General features: G+C 39.9%; 1 protein-coding gene across 5 annotated transcripts; it reads left to right on the forward strand.

Annotated features, from left to right (window-relative positions):
• LOC117426324 (fibronectin-like) lies at positions 1 to 26,467 on the forward strand. Of its 5 annotated transcripts, XM_034043788.3 has the most exons (47): positions 1 to 637; positions 1,355 to 1,480; positions 1,718 to 1,855; positions 1,980 to 2,111; positions 2,247 to 2,384; positions 2,953 to 3,111; positions 3,222 to 3,419; positions 3,696 to 3,875; positions 4,272 to 4,448; positions 5,100 to 5,255; positions 5,421 to 5,549; positions 6,293 to 6,436; positions 7,537 to 7,658; positions 8,521 to 8,689; positions 9,068 to 9,244; positions 9,469 to 9,597; positions 9,683 to 9,772; positions 9,892 to 10,086; positions 11,315 to 11,593; positions 11,916 to 12,179; positions 12,608 to 12,702; positions 13,008 to 13,176; positions 13,354 to 13,440; positions 13,777 to 13,968; positions 14,775 to 15,047; positions 15,479 to 15,661; positions 15,894 to 15,983; positions 16,227 to 16,493; positions 16,613 to 16,729; positions 16,976 to 17,140; positions 17,370 to 17,525; positions 17,734 to 17,847; positions 17,989 to 18,258; positions 18,415 to 18,602; positions 18,865 to 18,952; positions 19,123 to 19,299; positions 19,457 to 19,546; positions 19,992 to 20,180; positions 20,358 to 20,447; positions 21,114 to 21,389; positions 21,483 to 21,607; positions 21,962 to 22,100; positions 22,526 to 22,690; positions 23,728 to 23,853; positions 24,121 to 24,227; positions 24,890 to 24,994; positions 25,433 to 26,467. In XM_034043788.3, the coding sequence occupies exons 1-47, from the start codon at positions 496 to 498 to the stop codon at positions 25,502 to 25,504; spliced, it is 7,359 nt and encodes a 2,452-aa protein (XP_033899679.3). In that variant the 5' UTR covers positions 1 to 495; the 3' UTR covers positions 25,505 to 26,467. The 5 variants fall into 5 exon arrangements, with proteins under 5 accessions (XP_033899679.3, XP_033899677.3, XP_033899678.3 ...); XM_034043786.3 differs by having other exon boundaries at positions 21,114 to 21,607; XM_034043787.3 differs by having other exon boundaries at positions 21,117 to 21,607.
• The last annotated feature ends 1,140 nt before the right edge of the window (positions 26,468 to 27,607 follow it).

The raw sequence follows: 27,607 nt of genomic DNA on the forward strand, positions 1-27,607 counted from the left end.
TTGTAATGACAAAAAACATACACACACATCAACGCTAAGATAAAGAGATGTAGGTAATTAGTCTTTGAACAAATTCCCAAATGCAACCAAATTCAAGAAACATCGCTTTTTTTTAGCTGTAGAGAAACTATTTTTTTTAATAAAGGTGTACTGTCACAAAACTTTGTTTGCAAAATAATGAATAACCCACCACAATGACGTCCGTCTGTTTCCAGTTAGGGGCAGGTAAACCCTCCTCCTCTTTGTTGTGTCTCCGTGCATATAAACCTCGCCAGGAAAATATATTTGCCATTGGAAGGGGCTGGAGGCTCAAGTAAAGTCAAGACGGAAGAAAGCCAAGGTAACAACTTGCTTTGAGAAGGTCTGGAAAGTTAGCTGCCTCCAGGATTAAACACGGCGCACTTTTCTTCTCCTTTGAAAGTACATTTGCAGAAAGGAGCCGTACACATTTTATTTTTAAAATATAATATTTGTTGACCCCCTTGAAACATAAACATGACCAGTAGCCCTTTGACGGGGTTGCTGGTTGCGCTTTGCCTAGGCAGCGCCGTGCACTGTATGCCAAAACATGCTGGCAAAAGCAGAAGACAGGCGCAGCATCAAGTAAACCCGGTCGATGGAGCGATTTATAACCAGAGTAAGTACTGTACCCGCTTTCTGGTGGGTTTTGTTTTGTGTTTTTTTTCTCTCGCTCTGTCCAGCTTTAAAATATAGATTACAGTTTGTTTGACTTCATTATTAATGGAATTTTGAAAAATCATAAAATTAAGTGCATTTAAAAGAAAATAAGTATGTTCCATGAAAAATGTAGCCAATCAACATAGAGGCATATTCTTTCAATGTAAATGCTGCTGTTGTTTTAGATTAAGCGTAGTGTGTAACTATCGCTTTATATGAAGTTGACCTACGTTATCAATGTTGCGAGTATTTTATATTAAACTGTGTCTATACTGTTAACTTTTATAAATACAAAACTCCATAGTATCACATTGTGGGGTGCATATTTTTTAATACTTTTGCAACGGTGTTGGCAGACAATTGTTGAAAGTATAGTCGCCAGGTGCTGTAAATCTTTTGTTTATTATTATTTTTATTATTATTGTTATTATTATTGTAATGTAGATGAATCCTTTAATGCACCATAGCGTCATATGAGGCTAGGAACTGATGTGATGTGGGGAGAAAAAACGTGTCCAAAACTACTACAAATGTGTTTTGGTTTTTTTGTTTTTCCCCAGCAATTTTCAATATTTCATGCATGTAAGGGTTAAAGTACAGTATTAAAGTGTATTGTTATAATTACTTTTATCAAAAGTTTAAGTGAAGCATAATCAAAACTTCTCTTCACTCGTAGATGGCTGCCATGAAAATGGCAGATCTTACGAAATTGGCCAGCAATGGGAACGCGCGTACCGAGGAACTACTTTGGTCTGTACCTGTCTAGGTGCTCGAGGAATTAACTGTGAAAGCAAGCATGAAGGTGAACAGCATAATATTACTAATTTGTGACTTGTGTAGCAAAACTGCATCATGTACATGACTAACTCAGAATGTCGTCCTACCAAATACAGCATAACTTTGTAGAAATAAATTGCTCGCAGAGTACAAGGGACTGCTCTTTGAAGGATGATTGTCTAAAGCGCCACAATAAATAACTCCTTTTTACGCAACTACTACATTTAATATTCATTCTCCAATATACTGTTCTCTTCTGCAGCTGAAGAGACTTGCTATGACAAACACAATGGACAGTCATATCGGGTTGGGCAAACGTACGAGCGACCTAAGGATGGGATGATCTGGGATTGTACCTGTATTGGGGCTAACAAAGGGAAAATTAGCTGTACCATTGCAAGTAAGTTTTAAAATAAATAAGTGATGCTTATTGTGCTGTGTTTTATTTGTACTAATTTCATTGTTTTTTAACAATGGCTTTGCAGATGAAGAAAATCTATTCGCTCCTTTTTTTTTTTTAATAGACCGCTGTCATGAAGGTGGGCAGTCCTATAAGATCGGAGATACCTGGCGCAGGCCCCATGATACCAGCAGCTACATGCTTGAATGTGTGTGCCTTGGTAATGGGAAAGGTGAATGGACCTGCAAACCAGTAGGTAAGTAACTGAAGATATTATTGTCTGAAGTACTATGGACAGTGCATATCTCCGCAAATCATGAACCAATCAAAGCTGCATTTAGGGTACCTGAGAACTAATCGCTGCAATGAAATGCTGTCTATTTTCTCCCAGCTGAAAGATGTTATGATAATACTGCTGGCACCTCCTATGTTGTTGGAGAGACCTGGGAGAAACCCTACCAGGGCTGGATGATGGTAGATTGTACCTGTTTGGGCGAAGGCAATGGACGCATTACATGCACGTCCAGAAGTAAGTGCTTGAAATGAATGGTTTGTTGCTAATTGGCAGAAAATGCCCCCACTCTACCCCCCCCCCCCCCCCCCCCCCCCACACACACACACAATGGCGTGTTAAAAAGGCTTCTTGAATAATGGAAATTTCTGATGTAATCCTTGAACAGGTTCTTGTGTTTGCTTTCTTATGCCAAAATGATTGCATTATCCACCAAATATTTGTTACGCCTTATGACTTCATTGTCCTGATACTGACTTGTCTGTCTCTTATTAAACTGTGTCTGCAGAGTTACTGGAAAATTATTACATGGTTGTTTTTAAATAATGCATTTAAATATCCTCTTAGTTTAAATACTTTTGCAGTGGATTATTTTATTTTAGCTGAAAATGTAGTGCTACATTTAATGGTTTAATGAGTCCACCTGTAAATGGGCATTTGAGGGGGTTGGACCTTTGCAACTGGCAATAGGAGAGGCTTGCCATAATACTTGTGGTTCTTCAGTATTTTAGGGCATACAGTAGTTATGTTGCATATGCAGATTCATTCATCTGGTGTGTTGCTAACTTCCATTCTGTTTCTGTAGACCGGTGCAATGACCAAGATACTAAGACCTCATACAGAATTGGAGATACCTGGACCAAGCCTGATGCTAGGGGCAATCTACTGCAATGTATCTGTACTGGCAATGGGCGAGGAGAATGGAAATGTGAAAGACATGCATCTCTACATACTACAGGACTTGGTAACTAAACCTGTTGCAGTTTGAATTCTTTTATACTGTTGCTGTTGAGTAGTACTAACTTTTATAAAATGTGGTATTCTTTTTATTTTTTTTCGTGTGTGTTTTTAAAGGTACTGGCTCCCGTGTGGTTACCAATGTTCAGACTGCCATCTACCAGCCCCAACCCCAGCCTCAGCCCCCAACAGAGGGGAGCTGCATAACGGACTCTGGAGTTTCGTACTTTGAGGGCATGCAGTGGATAAAGACCCAAGGCAGCAAACAGATGTTGTGCACTTGTCTAGGCAATGGCATCAGCTGTGAAGAGATGAGTGAGTATTTTCCTAAAATAACATGTGGAATCCTCCATGTAGACAGACTGACAAACAATGTGTAAATGATACCTGCATCTGATCTTGCACTGCTGGTTTCACAGACCCTGATCATTGGTAATCTAACTTTAATTTAAGTAAGGCTAACTTGGCTCTATGAAACAAGCTGAAAGTGTAACTGTATATTGACTGAAAAGTACCCCTAATGTGTATAAATTGATTTTATGTGTCACTAATGACTCATGTGTTCTTCAAATTTTATTTTTCTTCATAAAGCTACATCCCAGGTGTATGGTGGCAATTCTGATGGCCAGCCCTGTGTCTTCCCATTTGTCTTTATGGGGAAGACCTACTACTCCTGCACTTCGGAAGGGCGAAACGATGGACAGCTGTGGTGTAGCACTTCCTCTGACTTTGAACAGGACCATAAATACTCCTACTGCACAGAAAAGAACGGTGAGTTGTCTGTTCCATTTCATTTGAGTCATAAAGGTTAATGTGCAGAGGAAATAACACAATTATTCTGCTCATTGAAAGTCAACACTATTAAACTTATGGTATACTTATTGTATTCCATATTCCCTTCCAATTGCAATTTTCATTGAAAAACATATCTACCTCTTATCAATTAAGATAATCAAATTGTATCTTAAAGGTTTTAAGGGTTAAATCTTATAAATAATCCTAACAAAGTAAGCTGCCATTTAACTTGAAGTTGTGCTGCTTTTGCCTTTTCGTAAAGTTGTTTTTGGAAGCATTTTCAAATGGCTTTGTCCTTGCTTCCTGACCTGACTTCCTGCTGTTTAATAGACCATAACCCTTTCCCATCCTTTTTGTGCTGTTTAATGACAGTGATGGTTACCACCCGAGGTGGCAACTCAAACGGCGCATTGTGCCACTTGCCTTATTTGTACAACGGGCGAAATTACACTGACTGCACTTCGGACGGCAGGCGGGATGGGATGAAATGGTGCGGGACCACTGCTAACTATGATGGCGAACAGAAATTTGGATTCTGCCCAATGGCCGGTAAGATGACTTCCAGGAATTCTAGTATCTACATGCTAGATACTTCCTACTACTAAGAAACCCTGCATTCAGTTCATGAAAGCAGAGGGTTGTATATTTACTGTGATGCAAATTGGATTGGTTAGGAAGCTGCTGGGGGTCGATTCAGGTGGGGGGGGGGATATGTTGCATGTTGGATCATCAATACATGTTCTCTTCATTTACAACTGGGCAACATTCACACTTTTTTTTTTTTTTTTCTCCCCAAAAGATATATTAATAGAGTAATGGTAAAAGGCAGCCTTAAATGTTTAACATTGCACATTTTTATATTATCTATCCCTTTTAAAACAAGTTTGAAATGGTGGTTCCTTGTAGTAAACAAAGGCGCAAGTAATTATTTATTGGTGGTACCTGGTGATTTTTATAATGAATTGTAAATCCATCACCAAAGGGGCTCGTGAGAGTCTAGCTTGAGGCCAATGTACACACGCACAAAGCTCTCTAAAACATTGGAAGTCTGGTTGGCACTGTCAGTGTTTTGGCTTTTGTCCATATGTATCAAAGTTTCGCACTTCAACTCTCTTTTTAATACTGGGGTTAACCATTGGGGCCTCTGGAAAAGATGAAATTGTTACAGTCCTGGAGTAATTGACTCTCTCTTCTTCCTAGCTCACGAAGAAGTCTGTACTACCAGTGACAGTGTGATGTACCGTGTTGGTGATCAGTGGGACAAGCGCCATGATGTACTAGGTCACATGATGAGGTGCACGTGCGTTGGAAACGGTCGTGGAGAGTGGAGCTGCTTGGCATACTCACAGCTGAAAGGTCTACATGCATTTCACTGAATTTAAATATTGGCCTTTAAGAAACTAATGTTCACGCTAATTTGTTTTTGATTTATTTTGTGTGAAGTTTTGACATGCATTTACAAAGGCAAAAAATGATTTCCAGGATTCGGTATAGATCATTTTATCTTCTTTCTTGATACAGATCAGTGCATTGTTGATGGCTTGACTTACGAAGTTAACCAGACTTTCACCAAGCGCCATGATGAAGGATACATGATGAACTGCACTTGTTATGGGCAGGGCCGTGGCAGATGGAAGTGTGATGCTATTGGTATGTTGTAAGCTTTTTACCATAATTTAGAGAGGCATAGCCTGTATTATGACTTTGCCATTTTAATTTATTAAGACTCATTCTCTGTATGTGGGTGTCTGTTAAATTAGCCAGAACAAAGTGATCTCTTGCCTGTGTCCAAACACAATAAATGCTTATCTGTGATCTGACTAGTCTCTCTGTGCCACGTGAAAGCACAGTGCTGCCAGACTGTGTGCATCACAACTTAAGGCCAGACCTGGTTTTTAAGTTTAGGCAAAATTGAAAGGAATACTTTTCTGATTTGCAGTTGCCTAACGAAGGCTTGGGGAAACAAATAGTGAGTTTGCAAATCTTTGTATATGGATTTTAAGGTGGAGTATTGAAAAAGGCAAACCTACTGTTGCAAATATGAAATGTAACCTATCCAACAGTTCTGTATAAATGTACAACTGACTGACCAGTAAATTATTCTAATATGCTAATCTTGTATGTGCGTGGGTTGCACTTTTTTTTTCCTTTTTTTTATTTAATAGTCTCAACAGTGATTTAAGCAAGGGCTTGTTTACGGTTCACAACCAATCGCCCCAAATCATTTTCAGCTTGTGCAGTTTAAAAAGTGATGCTAATGTTGTCATTTGCATAAATGAGCTGAGCTGGAAGCAATCTGCAGACCTACATAGGACAATGTGGAATTTTAAATGATTTACATGTGTGTTAAAAGCTTGTGCATTTTTTTTTTTTTCTCCTTTCAATCGTTTTAGACCAATGCCAAGAACCTGAGACTCGTGCATTTTACCAGATTGGCGAGTCTTGGGACAAGGTGATCCACGGTATCCGGTACCATTGTTACTGCTATGGAAATGGAATTGGAGAGCTGAGCTGTGAGCCGACACAGACACAGCCAGGTAGGCCTGTCACGGAGTGCAGCTGTGTGCTTTGAAGTGTGCCTCTGTCAAGGCAGGGGTCAAAGTGCTGTGTACCAGACAGGGCGGTGGGGTGTCCCCCTGAAACGCTCTGTTTTCATTAATTGCAGCAGGAGACTTTGCTTCCTGGCTGCAGTGTTCTTCCTGAATTCACATTCGGGTGTTGTCACCATTTATCTCCTCACACATTCATGTGATAACATGTAATTAAACAGAATAGTGCCATGGAATTGAAGCTCTTATCATGGGGGGGGGCTATACATTTTTCTATTCCAATTGTTGTATAATAAATATTGAAACCTGTGTTTTTTTAACTGTACTTTTAATTCAGCTATAAAACAGTTAAATGCTTTGTTTTAATCAGATTAGAAGCATTTCCCAATGCTGTGTCAAACTCCCAATGTGCCGAGGAAAGGGCAACTACCCTGTCAATTATCCCATTAAGTCTAAGTAACAATTTGGAACAAATAAGGAAGAGGGAACAGAATGTTATATACTGGTATGTGGTAAGGCCTGTCTACTATACAGTGGGCCAATGTTTAGGCAAATAGAGTATTGTTTTATTTTCAATTGACTGTAACCAGCTGTTGTGAGTAATGGGGATTCTCAATTTCTTTTAAGCTGTGCATTTTTGGCTGTACTTTTTATTTTATCTATTGTCTAGAAGACTTTTTCCTCCCTTTGCGGCTTGTGTTGTCATTTTTATGCAACATTGCCAACTGGGTTAGAGGGGAGATACTCGCTGATAAGCAACAATTTGAACACTCCTCTTAAGTGGCTAATGCTGACTTGATGTTTGTCTTAAACTCTTTTGCATCTTTACTTGTGCTGCACAATTCATCATAAGCCTGTACCTAAACCTGCCCAGCTGCTGCTCCTTGGTGCAGAAAACCAAACAGAAAAATCTGGCATGGCTGTTTGAAGTCTGTTTAGTGCTGCTTCACTGAAAAAATATACATTCTCAAATTGTTAATTGGTCCATGTAGGTAAAGAATAGAGTGTGTGTGTGTAAAATTTGTGATGGTGGGTGTTGTGTGTTTTTTTTTATTTTTTTTTTATAAAGCAAGTAACTTCTCTTTCAGGAGGACGTCGACCAGTTCAGATTATTATTGCCGAGTCTGGAAACCAACCCGACTCTCATCCCATCCAATGGAACGCACCCCAGTCCGCTCATATTGCCAAGTACATCCTGAAGTGGAGGCCGGTAAGTAAGCCAGCAGGTTACAGTGACTTGACTTTTTTGAATATTTTGTGAACTGATGGTGAATTACGGATTAAACTAAAATGTTTTGAAGCCTGTGCCCGCTGCCCACCACCCGCCAGGGACATTTTAAACATTTACTGGAACATTAACTAAACAAACAAGCCTTGTTCCAGTCCTTCGTTTTGATGTCTTTTTGTTCTTGCAAACTGCTTTTAATCTTTTGAACTTTGTCCACCTAGATTACCGCAAATCCCTTCTGCCCTTTTACTATAGCATGAATGCAAAACTTGGAGAATCCATTGAGTACATTTATTGACTTGTTGTGGTGTTTTTTAAATGGAAGGCCTTTAGTCAAACAACCAAATGTTTCTAAAATAACCTTATTTTATTTTTTGCTGCGTTGGAAAACGTTGGTTTGACTTAAAGCAAACATTTGTATTTCATGTTCTTCAATATTAACCATGGCTTCCAGAACAGAAAGCCAGAAAGGTTAATACCAAGAACAGCATTGGTCACCATCAATGTAAATAAATAAATAAATAAATAAATAATCATCCCTCTTGCACTGTAGAAGCATCTTCATTTATTTATATAGATATAATGCAAAAACATATGAATGAATAGTTTCAGGAAACTGAGGTGGCTGTAAAACATATGGAGTAGGGTGGAGGCTTTTTTTACTCCACTAAACTGAATATGAAAATATTTGCTCACACTATACATATAAAAGTGTAAATAAAATGCGAGTATAAAACTAATTATATATGTTAAATAGGAGGCTTTTCAGTCTTGCCTGATTTCTTAATGGTTACGCATTTTTGAGATTGGATTCTTCTAAATAAAAGCTTTTTTTTTCTCTTAGAAAAATACCCATATTCAGTGGATGGAAGTCACTGTTCCTGGCCACCTGAATTCCTACACTATCGCAGGCCTCCAGCCAGACATCACCTATGAGGGGCAGCTGATTAGCATCCTGCGTTATGGACAGAGAGAGGTCACCCGCTTTGACTTCACAACAACAAATGGATTTTGTAAGTACTGTACAGTCTTTGTCAGTCTTGATTCCTGTCTAGACGGAAGCTGGAATATCCTCAGGCTTTTTATCTGTAAGCATTAAAACCCATTCATCTATAACTTCAGACACAGAATTCTAAATTGAGGTAAAACCATAAAACTAAGTCAAGCAGACCTTATTTGTCTGTCGTACATTTACTGATTTGAAGGCATTAGCTGAAACATTTGCTTAATTGACTTCTATTTCTGGTTTTATCTCAATGTGTGTTGGGTTTTTTTTTCAATAGTTCCTACAAGGAAAATAAAGCAATTTACTGGTTTGATGAATGTTTAGTGCATAATCCTGCTATTTGAGATAGGGCTACGTATTAAAGGTATTTTTAAATCCCATGCAGTGCCCACGTCTGAAGGAGAGACCACCCAGCCCCCTCCAGTGGTGGACACTTCTGAATCTGTGACGGAGATTACCTGCAATAGCTTTGTGGTCTCCTGGGTTTCTGCTTCGGACACGGTGTCTGGTTTCAGGGTTGAGTATGAGCTCAGTGAAGAAGGATCCAAGCGGCAGGTCCTTGGTGAGACACATTTTAGTATTTGCAAAAACAATTAAGACAGGTGGGGAAGTAGAGAAGTTTGCATATCCTAGCTGAACTTTGCATTTTATATTGCTTCTATTGGAGTTTCCTTGACAGTGTCATCTAGTGGCCAAATATTGTAAATGCTCTGTACATTTTTTATGTGTGTGTGGTATTTTTTTTTAAACATTGCCCCGTACTAAAAGTACTGCTTGCGTTTTCAGACCTTCCAAATAGTGCAACATCTGTCAGCATCCCTGACCTGCTCCCCGGTCGCAAGTACACCGTCAGTGTCTACGAAGTCTCGGAGGAAGGAGAGCAGAACCTTATTCTTACCACGTCCCAGACAACTGGTAAGTCTATCGCACTTCTTGAGGGTTCTTCAATGCTTTACAGAATATCAACGTTGACTGACCTAAAATATACATATTTCTTCAGCTCCTGATGCGCCAACTAACTATAATGTGGGTGAAGTAGGAGAAACCTCTATTGTCATCAAGTGGTCCAGACCTGCAGCTCCTATTACAGGTAATCTGTGCTTTAGATCTGTTAACTGTACAGAGGGGAAGTGAGAGGTGAACCTTTTATTTATTTTTTTTCATACTTCTGAACTGATCATGCTAAACATGTCATCTTGAATCCCTAAGGTTACCGTGTGGTCTACACCCCCTCTTTGGAAGGAGAAAGCACTGAACTTACCCTTCCTGATACAGCCACCTCTGTCACCCTGAGCGACCTCCTACCTGGCATTGAATACAACATCAGCATCTACGCAGTGGAAGAGAACCAGGAGAGTGTTCCGCTCGTCATTCAGCAGACCACTGCTGGCGATCCACGGCCAGGTAATGGTCTGCAGGAGACTGTGTTCAGCAGGAGTCTACTGCAGTATTGAATGTACATGGTTAAAATGAATAACTTACAACCAATTAATTGTGGTGAAATAATAAGAAAACAAAATGGCAATACTGTCTAGTACTGCTAGTGACTTGGGTCTTTCCTTTTATTTTATTGAAAGTGTAAAGTGTGTTATTTTAAAACTTACATTAATTTAGACTCGCATTATACCCAGCTCCTGTTGAATCAAGTTACAGTAGTGACCAGGATTTGGGGCATTTTAAAAAGTGGATTCTTTGTTCAACCACAGAACTTGCTGATGTAAACAAATCTGAACAATAGAATGGCAAAGCCAGACCCACCAAATGTGGTAACACTTAAAAGCTGTGTTGCATTATAAAAAATATTTGTGCTTTTGTGGCAGCCCTTTTGCCATCTTAATCGCTAGTGCAGGCTTTTATTGAGGAATAAATCACTAAAAGCAGGTTGTAACAAAGGTGGTTGTAATTAGGACTTTTTTAAATAAAATAAAATAATAATAAATTAAATAACACCAGGTGGAAAAGTGTGTCACTGGAAATGAGGGAGTCTTGACCACAGTAGCTTTCCTAGACTGGAATGCTCTGAAGAATTAAGGTTCGGGGTTTCCAGGGAGCCTGTATATCCATATAGGGACAAAATTGTGTCTGGTACATTTTATTTATGTTAATTGACTCCAGATTGGGACATTTTGGAAATATACCAGCTGGCCCCTTGTGATTTGTGTTGTTAATAAATCAACAATGTGTGTCTGTAGAGGGGGTGAAGGGCTGTTGGCTGTAACAGTATCCTAACTTGAGCGAAGAATCATCATCTGCGTGACTGTGCTGCATTTTCAATGGGCTTGTGTATCTGACTGGACCTGTTTTCAATTCAGCAGGAGTTATGAGACCGAAGGCCATTTTGGTTCTTCCAATTTAACTGTTTTCTGCAAATCTTTCTTGGTCTGTATGCTGTTAAACTGATTGTCCCTCCCTCATTTTTGAATGCAGGTTTGTTCTTGTCTGTGCAAGAATAATTAACATGCTCCCCAATGTGCACACATTGAAAAGGTTTAAGATGCCTGTCCAAACTAGTGGCTCAAAGCCGTGGCTAATACTTGTGCTGTCCTCTAGGGCCTGGACCACTTATTTGTTGGTAGAAAAACCTGCTGCTTTACTGCAGTCACCTTAACAGTCAGTTTTGTATTGTTTTCAGAGACGGTTCCACGCCCCACTGACCTGCAGTTTGTGGATGTGACGGATGTGAAGATCACCATTATGTGGTCCCCTCCCCAGGGTGAGGTCTCTGGTTACCGTGTGACTGTTCTTCCAGTCAACCTCCCTGGTGCTAGCGGAGAAAAACTGGAGCTCCCCGTCGGCAGGAACTCCTTCGCAGAGGTCACTGGGCTCCAGCCTGGCACCACCTACCGCTTCCAGATCTATGCTGTTCACAGGGGCAAAGCGAGCGAGCCATTGGAGGGGGATCACACCACCAGTAAGTAGAGCTTCCTGTACAGGCTGACCACATTTTAATATCCACTTCTTGTGATATGGCTGATTATTTATGAAGCTTTTGTACAGTACCTTCAACATCTAACACATTGGTTTTTGGCATGTATTCCTGCAGAATAGTGGTAGAGTATCACTGAGGAAAAATTGTGTACAGACCACACACACAGTGACTTAAATAATTGAACTTGCTACATTTTTTTGCAGATTTCAGTGCCTCCCTGTGGGGTAGTTAGCCACATAATGATGGGTTGTGAATGCTTGCATCTAGTTTATAGAAATGTATTTTATAATTTTCTTCCTTACAGAAATTGATGCCCCAACCAATCTGCAGTTTGTCAATGTGACGGAGGACAGTGCCATTGTGGTTTGGGGTGCTCCACGGGCTAAAATCGCCGGATACCGACTGCTGCTGAGTATTTCTGGGGAGCACCCCAGACCATTCAATGTGGCTCCAAAGGTGAATCGTTATCATCTGAGAAACCTGCACCCTGATACACAGTACACTGTCGCAGTCGTCGCAGTGAAGGGCAACCAACAAAGTCCAGAAGTCACAGGACGCTTCAGTACATGTACGTATTCAGTTAAACGCTTGTTGCTGCAATCTGCTTATAGATGCAGTAGTTCCCACAACTATTATTGGAAATGTTAACTAAACTGTCCAATTGCAACCTCATTCATAAAGTGTAAAGGAAGAATGTTGGCTACTGTAAAATAATGTTTCAAGGAAGTGCCAAGTTCCCCTCCACAATATGTAAAAAAAAAAAAAAAAAAGCAGGGTTAAGATTAATATTGGATCAGCTAATGGCCACAAGAAACAGAAGTTGCCCAAAACTATTGATCTTCAAAATGTACATTTTGTTGGCTTTCTTAAGGGCTTTATGCCCTTTCTCTTAAGGGCATCTGAGCAAAAGCGTGCGTTTTGAACGTTAACAGGTGTGTTAGTTTTTTAAATGGTAATTGCAACTTCATTTAGTAACCCACGTTCTAATTTTTGCAGTGGAACGTACGGGTAGTGCCCCACGTTACAGTACTGAAGTGACCGACACAGCCATTGTCATTACTTGGACACCTGTGCCAAGAATAGGATTCAAGGTATTTTCTGTTAAGAATAATGTACTTGTATTCGTCAGTTATATGCTAAACCTATTTTAGCTGTACGGGACAATTTGTTGCCTTGCATGGAACACCCAGTGACCTAGGTATTTCAATTGTAGGAAACTTGGACCACTGGGTGCAATAACGTGTTAAATGCATCTAAAACTTAAACATACAAAATATATAATTTTAATATTTTTGTTGTTGCATTCCAACACAAATGGGAGGAAATCAAGTTTAGCATTCAGGGCTTACTGTATTCAATTTGTTGTCTGACCTTGGACTGTACCTATTTTTTTCAGCTGGAAGTCAGACCAAGCCAAGGAGGCGAGGCTCCCAGAGAAGTGATCTCAGACTCTGGCAGCATCTTCATCTCTGGCCTGACTCCTGGCGTGGAGTACACCTACAGCATCCAGCCACTTGTGAATGGACAGGCACGTGGAACTCCAGTCATTAAGACTGTCGTAACACGTAAGTTCACCCTCAGCCTTGTAACAATGAGATCCCAGTACAGTAAAGCACCTAGGGGATTTCTCACCCCGCTTCCTCTGTTCTGTTTGTCTATTTCCCATTTGTTGCAGTAGTGGTAGACGTGTGCTGAAATGACAAAACCTTGATCTCGCTGCACTGCTTCTGCTCTTTCCTTAGCTCTGACTCCTCCTACCGACCTGAACCTACAGTCTAATCCAAACACTGGAGAGCTGACCGTCTCCTGGACAGACGCCAAAACTCCTGGTAAATATTTTCACTTTTACACGCTGTAGAGAAATCTCATCTGCTGTTAACTGGTGACGAGGAAATAAATTAGTTTTACAGTAGATGGCTTTTGGGTCATATACCAGCATTCAGTGAATTAAACTTTTCAGTTCAGTAGGGAGTCCGATTTGAGATATAAAATGCAGAACTTCCGACTCCCTACTTAACTGAAAAGTTTAGTTCACTGAATGCTGATATATGATCCAATGCCATGCAGTGTCCGATTGAAAAGCATCCATTCTCATGGATTTATTTATTTTAAACATTGAATTGTGAGCTCAATTCCTCCCCTCCCCTTTTTTTTCTTCCCATCAGATGCCACTGGCTACCGAGTGACCTGCACCCCAACTGGTGGACAGCACGGCAACTCCTTGGAAGAATTTGTCAAGATCGGACAGAACTCCTGCACACTGGACAATCTGAGCCCTGGCATTGAATACAACGTGAGCGTCTACACTGTCAAAAATGACATGGAGAGCATGCCGGTCTCTACTACAGTAACACAAGGTAGGGGGGAGGATGGCTACTAAAGAAACGTCCTATTTTTTTTTGTGGTATATCGCTATACAATATCAGAAACCTAGGACTAAGCTTTACTGGTGCATGTGGCTTAAATCTTAAACCAATGGAACATTAAGAAAAAAAAAAAAAAAACTTATGGAAGTCATGGTTCGTTCTCTGGAACTTTTCCACAAATCAATCTTTTACTGTCTTGCCTTTTTGACATCTGCTTGGAAAGCTGATCACTCTGCAGATGGCTTCCATTGAAAGGGAAAGTGGCTTTCAGTTACTTGTCCCAATAATTGAAAGCAATGTAATTCATGCTGTGCTGCCTGCAACAGTTATTCCATACCATTTTACTAACTCAATGTGCTACATTTAATGGTGGTTTTAATTGTCATGCTATTGTAAAGGTGATATGAGAATTACCATGCAAGTTTTTTAAATGTATGTGAATCCGTGCATTTTAAATTAAGTAGTAATTTTATTATGAAGTTTTAGAACCCTAATTGACACATTTTGGATTACCTTATTTGGTCATTTAAAATCGGTGCTAATTGGGTTAGATGAAACCAGTTGAAAGTACAGCAACTTAAATATTGGTATCTTGAACAAAGGGACATTTTATTCTGTCAAATTTTAGGCAACCAGTTAGTCTGTGTAGCAGCTAGCTATTAAAAAAAAAATAATAATAAATTGGTATGGTAACATTTAGAATACATCATATCACCTTTTAATTAAATGCTTAACATCCCATAGTTCTTGTAATACAATCATTGCTGATTTTCGCCTCTGCTATTTAAACCCGCTAGAAGTCCCCCAGCTTACTGACCTCGGCTTTGTCGATGTTACTGACACAACCATCGGCCTGAGGTGGAGCCCGCTTAACTATACCGCCATTACTGGCTACCGCATTACGGTAGTTGCTGCAGGAGAAAGCGTCCCCATTTTTGAAGATTTTGTGGAGCCCACTACAGGATACTACACAGTGTATGGACTGGAGCCCGGGATTGATTATGACATCAGTGTAATCACTCTCACTGAGGGTGGTGAGAGTGTGCCCACTACACTGACACAGCAAACTGGTGAATTGAATACTTTTTTTTTTCCCCCAGTCTTATGCAAGTGTTTATATTAAATGTTTCACCAGCTTTCTTTTGTGGAGTTCACCTGCTTTGCTGCAATTGCCTTTTAAGTGATTTTTCTTATTTTGAAATCCATGCGATCTGTTTTGTGGAAGCATCATTTGCTGGAAATCTAGCATGCTTTTAGCACGCCTTGCAAAATGTATTGATTTTCTAGAAGGGGGGAGGGGGTGCATTTCTTCGCCTTGGGAAGTTGACTGGAAAGTGAGCTTTTTAGAGCCTCTGATAAACATATTTATATTCTTAATCTACTACAGTACGTCGAATGTCTGTTTTGGACCTCTGATGGCTGGGGCTAATTTCAGCTTGTTCCGTGGTAGAGCATACATAACATGTGTTAACATACTGGATTACTTTATTTTAAAACACAGCTGTTCCTCCTGCAACCAACTTGCAATTTAATGCTGTGGGTCCAGAGTCCATGCAAGTCATGTGGTCCGCCCCTGAATTGATAGCTCTCTCCAGATTCATTGTGCGCTACTCTCCTGTGAGGAATGAGGATGACACTGTTGAGCAGAGTGTACCTGGAACGAGCAACAACATCATACTGAGAAGTAAGACCTTCAAACTAAGCTATATACTTCAAACTAAGCGATATGATTAAAATCATAAGCAAGTGCATGCTGGTTTCACTTATTTTAATAATCTGTTTATCAAAACTGCTAATGGCCTAATGTTTAGCTCTAACTCTGGTCCCCTTTTTCCTAGTATGTATATGAAAGGTGATTTGGTGTAAGCTTTGCATGTATACTTTGTGCTCAATCTGGCTTCACCACTGTTTTTCAGATCTTCTGCCTCACACTGAATACCGTGTGAGTGTCTTCTGTGTGTATGAGGAACGGCAAAGCACACCGCTCACTGGAACTCAGAAAACTGGTAGGTGGTTCTGAATAAACAGGGAAGATTATTTACCTTTTAAACTGGCTGTTTTAGATTGATTCCTTGGATGAATTTTGCATCCGGTCTTATTTTATAATAAGTTTGTGCAACATCAATGTCAATTTTAAAGATTTTTACCAAGAGCTTCAGTTGGATGGAATTGGATAACTGCAGAGGCTAACTTTTTTTTTTCAAACCCCTAGCTGGCACAAGTATTCATTCTGTTTTCACACCTTCCAGCTTTGGATTCCCCAACTGGCATTGACTTCTCTGAGGTGTCCCCCAACTCCCTCACTGTCCATTGGCTTGCTCCCCGAGCCATCATCACCGGGTACAGAATCAGGTATCAGGTGGCAAGCGGTGGGAGGACAAAGGATGAGCGTCTGCCTCCTAGCCGTAACTACTTTACTCTGACCGGCCTCAACCCAGGAACAGAGTACATCATCCACATCTTTGCTGTGAGCGGGGGCGACGAGAGCCTGCCTCTCACTGGCCGCCAAGCTACCAGTAAGGGGTTCCTTCTATTGTCTTTCTCTTACTTGTCCATGCTTTTACTAATACTCAAGTATAATTTTTTTAGCTGTGTGATAATACATTCAGTAACTGATCCCTGCTTTTCCCTTTAGCTTCTGATGCTCCCACTGATCTGGAAATTGTTTCTTCCACCCCGACAAGCTTAACAGTCAGCTGGGATGCTCCCTCTGTCTCTGTGAGATACTACAGAATCACTCATGGAGAGACAGGTTGGTGACCCTTACTCTGACTTCCTGTGTGCGTGTGCCCTCGTCCCATTGCTCTCATTTAGTCCTGCCCAGAGAGACCTCCAAAAAGTGACTTCCTTACTGTTATTGGGAAAGCAAATTGTATAGTGTAATTGTCTGCACTGATCGCTACCAATTGCTTGAATTGCCAAACAACTCTACTGGGAAAACTAATTGAAATTTGTTATTATACCTTTCTCTCCCTCCTCCCCCAACTCATGCCCAAAGGTGGTCACGGTCCTGTCAAAGAGTTCACTGTGCCTGGCTCCCAGTCCACAGCCACTATTGAAAACCTGAATCCTGGTACAGAGTACACCGTGACCGTGTTCGCTGTTACTGGACGAGGAGACAGCCCAGCTTCCAGCACGCCCATCACTGTCACTCACAAAACAGGTATTTCAATAAGGCTGACTCTGGACCAAACCAATTCGGTACAGGGGTTGGTTCTGTGATATTATTATTATTATTTTTTTTTTAGAAACTTCTAACACAATAGAAGTGCACACCCATTGTGTCTTTCTGGAAAGTTACTGCTGGCTACTAGCAATAGGGTTTATTGGTTCTAAAGTGTCACATGCGTGACTTGCATGCTAACGGTGGTAGCTGTTTGAATGTTTTGCAGACATGGGCTCTCCCTCTGGCATGGAGGTGACTGATGTGAAGGACAACACCATTTCTGTGAGGTGGACGCCATCGTCCGGATCTGTTACGGGTTACAGAGTAACTGGCGTGCCCAAGAATGGTCGCGGACAAACAGTTTCACAAATTGCACCCCCTGGTAAGAAATGGCATTTACAGAGCTCCTATTTAATCAATTCCATGCATTAACCAAGCTGTATGCAGACGTTGCTAGACAACTGTAACCTGACATGTTGTGGTGGGGGGGGGATCTTTTTCAATTTGCAAAGTTTTGTACCATGTGCCTAGATTTTAACCGTCCAAGCATTTGTGTAACAAACAATAAGCTGTGCATCCTTTTGTTTCAGACCAAACTGAAATGACCATTACAGGACTGATGCCAGCAGTAGAGTATGTGCTCAGTGTGTACGCCCAAGGTCAGAATGGAGAGAGCGCTCCCCTAGTTGAGACTGCAGTCACCAGTAAGTGTTTTTTACAATTCCGGGTTTCTTCTACAATAAAGGACCACCAGTGTTGGTGTCCAGGTTACCTTGTAGCACTCTCTGCATATAAACAGAATTTGATTATATTTTTAAACTTTTTTTTTTTCTTCTCTTTAACAGGCCTTGACCGTCCTAAAGGACTTGCTTTCACAGATGTTGATATGTCTTCCATCAAAATCTCCTGGGAAAGCCCCGAGGGACAAGTGACTCGGTACAGAGTGACTTACTCCAGCCCGGAAGATGGAGTAAGAGAGCTCATCCCTGCCCCCGATGGCGAGGAGGACACAGCCGAGCTGCACGGCTTGAGGCCTGGCACTGACTACACCATCAATGTTGTCGCTCTGCATGAGGACCTGGAAAGCCAGCCTCTCACTGGAACCCAGTCTACAGGTAAAGGTTCTTGTAGATGTAATTAAATTTAATATAACTAATGTAAACTAAACCATAGCATTTGGTAACTGTGTTTTTAAAAGTATGATCTAGGGACCAACTTGCTTGATTTTTAAAGTACATTTCAGAAATGATTTACTTAATTTTTTTTCCCAGCAATCCCTTCTCCAACTGACCTGACATTCAGTCAGGTTGCCCCATCCAGTGTGGCTATCACATGGCGGGCCCCTAATGTCCAGCTCACCGGCTATCGCGTAGTGGTCAATCCAAAGGATAAGAGCGGACCAACCAAAGAGATCAACCTTTCACCTGACACCACCACTGCCGTTGTGACTGGATTAATGGTAACTGCTGCTCCTCTTTCAGCCTAAAATTAGAATTAAATATGCTTCATTGTCGACACCTGAATTGTAGTTTTGTTATTTAAGAACATGGTGTCTATTTGTGTTTAGTCTGAGCATTAAAATAAAAATCTTCACTGTATGCCTGGCTTTGATTTAACAACGTGTGTATTTTGCCCATTTATACGTTTTAACTGATGCATTGGGGATTGGTTTTATAAATTGTACCCTGAAAGACCACTCAGGATTGTGCTTTATTATATAGGTTGCAACCAGGTATGAAGTGTACGTTTATGCTCTGAAGAATTCTATGACCAGCCGACCTGTGCGTGGTGATGTCACTACACTTGACAGTAAGTGTTTTTTGTAATGATTTCATTGAAAGGGGGGGGGGAGAGAATCTGGTACAGTCACTCTGGTTAGTCACTTGGTGAGAAGACCTTGGGTCAAAAACTGCATTCGAATGACATTTGAATGTAGGCTTTTTAAAAAAGTTTTATAAATGTTTCTCCCTCTTCTGCAGACATTAGCCCCCCACGCAGAGTTCGTATCTCTGATGTCACAGATGCTAGCATCACACTCACATGGCGCTCCAAAACTGAAACCATCACTGGCTTCCATATCGATGCTATTCCCACTGGCGGACAGTCCCCCATCCAGAAGAGGGTCAGCCCCGACGCTAGAATGTTCACCATCGCAGGTACAGACCAGGGCTAACAACACTTTGTTTTAATTCTGTAATTTTGTCCAGACCTTAATTTTATATATATATATATATATATATATATATATATATATATATATATATATATATATATATATATATATATATATATAACTTTTTTTTTCTGTTGCAGGTCTAAATCCAGGCACTCAATATACCATCCATATCTTCACCCTGAATGGGGATGCTCGCAGTGCTCCGTTCACCCTTACTGCCACTACCAGTATGTATCTCTTCAACGCTCTTTCATTTGAATGTGTGTTTGTGCATACTGGTCATGTAAATCCAGTTTATGATCTTGCAACTTTTTTTCACATTACTTTTAGCATGTTCTATTTACTGCATTAGTAAAATGCTTTGTTAGACTTTTTTTGTAGGCCCATTTACATTGATCATCTCAAATGAGCTTTTTGGGATTTGAAATCTAGAAAAAAAAGTGCATTACTTCAACGAAGATATAACTCTAAAGCTAGATATTTCTAAAACAACCAAATTGATAGTTTTATTAAAACGGATTATATATGCAATGTAAACAATACATGATTAGATTTCAAATGAAATTGTTGATGGCTCTTGATTGCAAATCTAATTGTTTCAAATTGGAACGACACGTTCAGCATAACTACTTCCTTCTATTTAAACAAGAATGCGGTATGTTTCTATTCCAGCTAACCCATTAGTTGAGTCTCCAACAAACCTGCGATTTACCTCCACAACCCCAAGCTCTGTTTCATTCACATGGGAGCCTCCGCGCACCAGGATCACTGGCTACTTCATCACTTACGAGGAGGCTGGTGGCCCGCCCAGGGAACTGACTCCACGGCCACATGCAGGAATCAGTCGGGCTACAATTAATGGTATTTAATCACAGCTGTGATTCTTCTATAGCATGTTGAAAAAAAAACCTTTTTTGTGTTTTATTCAGGCAAAAGATTGAAATATCAGTTGTCAACAAAAATGTTTCCCATCCCTAGACCAGAAGTAAATTTGCAATATTAGAAGCAAAACTGATTTGTTTTATCTTCCCTCACTAGACCTGCGACCAGGAACAGAATACATCATCAGGATCATAGCTTTACAGAATGCTTTGAGAAGCCAGCCGCTGGTGGGAAAAGCCAGAACACGTAAGTGAGAATTTTAGAGATGGAAACAGACTTTCAGTACAACAGTAGAAATAGTGTTGGTTGTTTTTAGCCAGACTAATTAGTCAATACTTGCGTTCACAATGGTTGAATCATATGAATGCCTTGGTGTATGTTCTGTAATGGGACTGGTAAGGAATTTCCTACATACTGTACAGGAAAACCTGTTTATACTAAACAAGTTGGCACTGTCCAGATATGGTACTAAATGTTCAAAGCTTTATTCTCTTGATTTGCAAGCATCTAAAACACAACTGAATGCTCATAGTGCCAGCCAAGCGAAGTTTGAATTTACAGCTATATAGACCATATGTGTTTTCATGCACTGAAATGCACACGGCTTCTTTTTAAATATATAAAATGCTTTACTTTGGAAGCTGATAAAAGCCTTTCCAAGCCATTAACCTGTATCAAAAGATTTATTTGGAAAGCTTACAGAATGCTTTAGTCCACTTTTTAAAATGTGTAAGCTTAAATATATATACAGTTGATGTCCAAGCTTGCATTTTTTTATTTTTTTTTGCTTGGATCCATGTTTTTATATGGAGCGGTACTGCTGAGTTTATATCCAACATGCTTGCTGATGCAGCTCACTGCTGGTTTCTAATTTGCTTGCTCTGTTGCTTCTAACCCCCATTTCTCGGCTAGAAGTTCAGCTGCCAACGCTGGAAATCCTACCAAACCCACAGCGCCCTGTGCCCGATATCCTAGACGTCCCTGAGACGATAGAGCACCCCCCATTCTCCACACACCCCCGCTTCGATGAGGATGATAACGGTGTCCAACTCACGGGCACCAATGGGCAGGAAAGGTTGGGACAGCAAGGCCAACACATTTACACAGAGTACCAGAATCTTGGCAACAACGGGCAGCTTACACCAGGAGTGCCACACCGTCCAGACCATCGCTTGCATATTCCTGAAGGTGACAGTGGGGTTAGGATTGGTGGCCAGCACCCAGTCCACACTGCAGTACAGGTCAATCAAGCTATTGGGGGTTCTCCATTTGGTATTCCAGGCAATGGCACCGACGGCATACAGGAAGCACAGTCCCAAACCACCATCTCCTGGAGGCCGTTGCTGCAGGCTTCTGAATACCTCATTTCCTGCAACCCTCTGAGTCCTAATGAAGACATGTACCAGGTAACTATATTTGTGGTCTGTGGGTGTTTTATTTATTTTTTTTATATATATTTGTGAGGGATAGTGCTGCAAGAAGTGCTTTTTGACAGTTTTTTGTGCCCTGGCCTCCCTCTAAGCCCAAGGTACTTGTTTTTAGTTCTGCTGCTTTTTTTTTTTTTTTCTATCTAATGCTCTTCAGGCTAACGTTTGTCTACACCTTGTGTTTGGGCTGGCGTTGTCAGATTTGTTGCTGACCCAACAGATATTTAGCACTATGAACACCCTTTTCAAATAGTTCAGCAATATCAGTGTTCATAACTCTACTGACTATTGAAATAACCCTCCAAATTATTTTGCTTTCAATTATTTTTACAGCTACGCGTGCCAGGGACCTCGACCAGCGCCACGCTAACGGGTCTGACAGCAGGGGCGTCCTATAACGTCATTGTGGAGGCACTCAAGGGAGCCCTTAAGCAAAAAGTGTTTGAAGAGCTTATTACAGTGGGAAACTCCGGTAAGAACAGGCTACACAAGCACAATGCTGAACTGCCAAATGTATTCACTCAACCCTTCCTCTCTTGGATGTCTACCGACACTCCAACACAAAGGCAGTGAAACTTGAGAAGCTTAGAGCCCCATAGTCTGGTTTGCATGAACCAGCAGTATTTTTTTGTTTAGAAAAAAGTATAAAAGCTCTCAAATTCCCCTTATAGGAAGTTGCATACACATTTTATTTCAAATGGTATAGCATTATGCTGTTAATTAATAAATTACATGAAATAGGAATGACCCTAAAGCTTTTTTATGCTGAGAAAGCTGCACACTGTTTTGTTTGGCTTCATGTATACAGGGACACCTCCATTGTTTTGACAAAATGAGTGCATTTAATGTGTAACCAATGCAATGTTTTAACAATGCCTGTGTTTTGGCTTCTCCCAGTTTCAGAAGGAGTACACCCATCTTCTAAAGACACGTGTTATGACACGTTCACTGGATCTAACCATGAAGTAGGAGCCGAATGGGAACGCATGTCAGAAAGTGGCTTTAAGCTGTGGTGTAAATGCTTAGGCTTTGGCAGCGGTCATTTCAGATGCGATTCATCTAGTGAGTAGCTCCCTCTTCAACCTCCATATACGGCACAATGCAAAGTTAAGGTTTGCATCTTTCGTGCCATTTAACAAAATGATGCAAACCTTTTACAACTTGACACCATCCACATCAATCATCATGTGACTTAGACATACATAATCTTTGTTTGTGATGCTTCTAATCACATGGGTTAGACTGCTATACATTTCGGAGTTACAGAATGCAAGCTCTTTGAGTGCCTAGTTATTCTCAATTTCTAAATGGCTTTCATTCGCATATACCACAGTGAAATATTGCTATACATTTTAATGTGTCCTAGCCTCCGGTTTTGGTTGTATATCCATTATGGAACATGTGTAATAATGTGTTTTTGTACGTAATGTCACAGACATGCGCTTTAACTTAATGTCTGCAAACTGGGTCCTACACAGGGAGAATAGGAAGTGAAAATAAAATAAAACTCCATTAGTTTACACTGGGGCAATACTTTTTTTTCAAGCTAATGGTCTAGCTGTGTGTTGGGCACTTTCTGAGCTAGAAAAGACATTTACAGTGAAACCTTTTCACGCAGACCACTGACTAAGGCAGTGCAAAAGCATTTACAAGCAATTTTGCAAATGTATCATGAATTGCATGGAAAGATGGGAGTGAGTTTCTGTTTTGGAAAATGTTGTACTTGCTTTTGACAAACAACTGAATGCCAGATGTTAGCTTCAGAAAAATGGCCAAGGAATGTCTTTTATGCCTAAAATATATTAATGGCTTGCAATTTTAATGCTGGGAATATAAAGGGTATTGCAAAAATACTGGCACAGTAACAGCAGGATTTTAAAATAAAATGCAAAACAATGGAAAATGTTTTAGCCAACACACTACTACTTTTTTTTATTTTTATTTTTTGACTAGTTTTAGTTATGCCAAAACTTTAGAAACTGCATAGTCTGTAACAAAAAAAAAAAAAAAACTTTTTTTTTACCCAAAATGCATTTTTATTGAAGTAGCCATGTTTTAGAATGGAATGTGATGTGGGAGTCTTATTTCCTCTAATGCAGAATGGTGCCATGATAACGGAAACAACTACAGAATCGGTGAGAAATGGGACCGGCAGGCTGAGAATGGCCACATGATGAGCTGCACCTGCTTGGGCAATGGAAAGGGAGAGTTCAAGTGTGAACCTCGTAAGTGCTGTAGATCTAGGGGGCTGAATCGATCGTATACTGTTAAGATGTTATGCAAAATGTTTTTTCACTAATTGGATTTTTTTAGTTGGTGCAAACTGTTAAGTGCAGTGTTTGCTGGGGATTTTAGCTTGGCACATAGCGAATACATACGTAGCCAGATAAGTAACTATGTAATGGTGTTTGGGTGGGGGAAACCAATCTGAATGTTCTGCATAATCTACTGCTGCAGTCTTCTCATCCCATGCATAATGTCCATGCTTTCAGATGAGGCTACTTGCTACGATGAAGGGGCAATGTACAAAGTTGGACAGCAGTGGCAGAAGGAATATCTTGGAGCCATCTGCACCTGCACATGCTTTGGTGGACAGCAGGTAAGCTAATGTAGTTAATATCTTGGCATAAAGTCTTGGCTTTTTAAATCAGATCAAAGCCAAATAGCTGTTTTTGAAGTCACTTGTAAATATTTTTTTTTAGGTCCCAATTTACTAAGCTTACAACTTGCTGTGGACATCTGCCAGCACTTAGTTTTTAATTACATTAACAGTAAATGCTTTTTCCATCTGACTATTTAGTTATTGTATTATTTAATGTTCATACACAAAGAAAATAATCATATGAGTAATCTTGAGAATAATACACCTCTTGTAAATGTAAAGACCAATAGGAATTAACCTTTTTTAATGGCAACATGTTCTGCCACTGCGGATGCATATATCTATTGAAAAGCTTACTTTGTTAAATTTGTTTATCGCAAGTGATGAGTCTGTTTTTGGTATAACAGCCATGGCAGGGGATGTATGGTAGACATACTACAGTAGTTTTCTTAATTGTCATAATTTTAGCTTTACGGCTTGAGTTGCGAGCATTAGGTACAGGAATAACCACTTTGTATTCAACAAAAGTTTCTGCCTCCTAGTCATGTGAAGTTCATGTAGACTCCTATTTTTGCATTGTGTGCTGGGACAGACATGAGAGATTTATTTAAAACTAAGAATGATTTTTCAGGCTAATGTATTTCTTCTCCTTGTGTTAGGGCTGGCGTTGTGAGAACTGTCGCCGACCCAATGTTGATGTGGATGCCACCCTGTCTGCCATGCACCCCTCGGATCGATACAGAGACAACATCCTCACGAAATATGTAAGTTACTTGTGTGTGTGTGTGTGTGTGTGTGTGTGTGTGTGTATATAATATATATATATAAATTATATAAAAATGTATTTTACATGAAAGTTCCAGTTGGGGAGTGGGTCAGTTGCAATCGTGTTGTGTGGTACCTTTTGCAGTCAACCTTGTCAATACTGCTGGGGAGTGTCCTGTGATTTCAGAGCACTGATGGTCTCAAGTTGGTGTTTGAGAGGTTTGGTGCCAGTGGTAACTGCTGTCGCATCAATAAGAACCTTTTGGTAGCTTGACTAAGACTACTACTACTCCTATTTTAGTACTGCTTTCTCTTCGTTTTTTTTTGTTGACTATGCTGGCACCTCTAACTACAGGACACCCCAAAAAAACAAAACCTGGGGTTTCTCTTTGAGTATTGCCAAAATGTTCACTTCTCCTGATCTATCTCCCTTCCAGCATGTGAAATGCCCCATCGAGTGCATAAGACCAGATCTCCTCGCCGACGCACATAACCCACCAGGAGAGTGAAGGGCCACCATGCAAGGGTACCTTAGCGAAGACTCCGTTCCAAGCCAGTGATGCTGCAGAGTACTTCACCTGAAAACTGCTTATTTTTTTTTTTTTAAATATAAACCAAATTTTAAAAATAAAAACTGTTTGGCTGCTTCTCCAAATCAGAGCATCACTTTTTTTTTTTTTTAATTGAATGAAAGCAAGCAAAATGTTTTAAGACTTTTAAGCATTCCATGCAAAGTGTTACTGATGCCGTGTTTTTGTTTTTAATGCATTTACAAGCCAAGAGGTGGTTGGGACCATGATATATAAAGATGACCTGAAATCGTTAATATCTTTACACCCTGATCTGTATTGTCTAATTTTTTCTTGTTTTTATTTTTTTTAGGCTTGCCTGTCCAGTATTAGTTACATGATTTTGACATAACTAAATGTAGTATTAATAAAACAAGCACTGTTTTTATCACGGAAACATGCATTGATGTCACAACCTCTTTTGGTAATGGCATTCAAACTAAATTCTGTTTGTGGTTGTGGCAATTTTACCATCCCATCTCTCGCCAGTAAAGGTGTAATAAACAGTACTGCATCTGGTTAGGAGTCACTTTCTTCAAATTAAACAATGTAATTCAGCACCCATTCCACTCGGAGGGTATGGTCTAGAATCCACGCACTGCTTTTACTGTGACACTTGACATGCAGTTCTCTTTTTACTGATAGTAATTTGTGTTGTAATTTTCAAGCTGTACCTTTTTATTTTATTTGTAACTCTTAATCCTTTTATCCAAGCATTTGTGTATGAAACTTTGTTTACAGTTTATTACTGATGGAAAACGATTTGGTGTAATTATGTTGTGTTGGTTATTTTTTTTTTTTTTTTTTTTTTTTTTTTTTTTTTTTTTATGTAGGTGCCAAAGTCATTACTACTGTGGACAAATTCCCTTTTTTTTTTAAAATAAAGTTTTACAAATAACTCAAGTGTTGTAGAGTGTGTGTGTTTTTTTTTTTTTGCTTTATCCTGCCTTCTGTAGGTTTGAATAGCAGAGGCCAAAATTATTTCTTCAACCAACTATATAATTGTATATGCGACACAGTAAGACTATTTGTTTTTAAATGGCGGCTATGGAGACTGATATTATATTGAATGTTTTACCAGTCTCAATTGGGAATTAAATAAATGTGTCCCTCCCAGTTCTGCATGGGCTGTCTAACGACTGGGTTCCCACTGGAGCTGTTGGTACAACCATCTTCAAATACATGCACGCCCATGTTGATGTGCAATAAAACCAAGATATTAAGCAAAGTGGCTGGAGTTTGCAACAAGTGCCCAAATCCCCAGCTACTGGACAGTATCTAACAGTCCCAATACTTGTATGCTAGTTATTATAGCAGCTAACTTGGTATTGGGGCAGGAGCAATACTTAATACTGTCTGGAAACAGTTGGTGAGACTTAACTGTGAGGGTGAGTTGTGCCAAGGGAGCACTATTTTCCAGTGTTGTAACGGTAACGTATGACTTAATTAAAGGGAAAAATACTGGCATTCTCAACATAACACAACATCCAGTAATTAAGGAAAACATTCCAAGTCTAATTTAGTGTAGCATAAATGCCTACTTTGTGAAGTTCGTCTCGAAGAAAATAGGTCTCTTGTGCCTTAAAGCCATTGTTGCTGTCCACAAAGGCTAAAGCACAGGATGACAGCAGAATGCCAAGATGGTGCATGCAAATTTGTGCAAGATGTAGTCGGACTTGCACGTTTAAATGGACAGTTCAAAAACTGTCAGATTGCACAGATATTCATGGCATGGGAGAAATCCACAATACTTTAAAATGCTATTTCCCTTAATAAGAGGCATGGATTATATATGTGGGTCATTCTATAAAGAAAACAAATTGGGGTTCCAAAAAATTGAGACATTGAGGTGAGATTTTTTTAGTGAAACAACCAAAATGAAATAAGAAAAAATCTTATCTGCATAAACATAAATCTGTTATTACTGTAACACAACTAAAAACTGTTGTATAAAGAAATACATAAAAATTGATTAGTTGGTTGAAGAAATTAATTCATATTTATTGACTAAAAATTAGTTACTTAATTTTGTCACTTATCAGG

The sequence above is a fragment of the Acipenser ruthenus genome, chromosome 11, assembly GCF_902713425.1.
Source record: "Acipenser ruthenus chromosome 11, fAciRut3.2 maternal haplotype, whole genome shotgun sequence".
Lineage (NCBI taxonomy): Eukaryota > Metazoa > Chordata > Actinopteri > Acipenseriformes > Acipenseridae > Acipenser > Acipenser ruthenus.

Excerpts from the sequence above, each read along its gene's own strand:
- LOC117426324 (XM_034043786.3), top strand. The coding sequence starts at position 496 with ATGACCAGTAGCCCTTTGACGGGGTTGCTGGTTGCGCTTTGCCTAGGC. Across the intron at positions 3,876-4,271 it reads CTACTGCACAGAAAAGAACG|TGATGGTTACCACCCGAGGT; the intron begins GTGAGTTGTCTG and ends GTTTAATGACAG. Across the intron at positions 19,300-19,456 it reads TAGAATGTTCACCATCGCAG|GTCTAAATCCAGGCACTCAA; the intron begins GTACAGACCAGG and ends TTTCTGTTGCAG.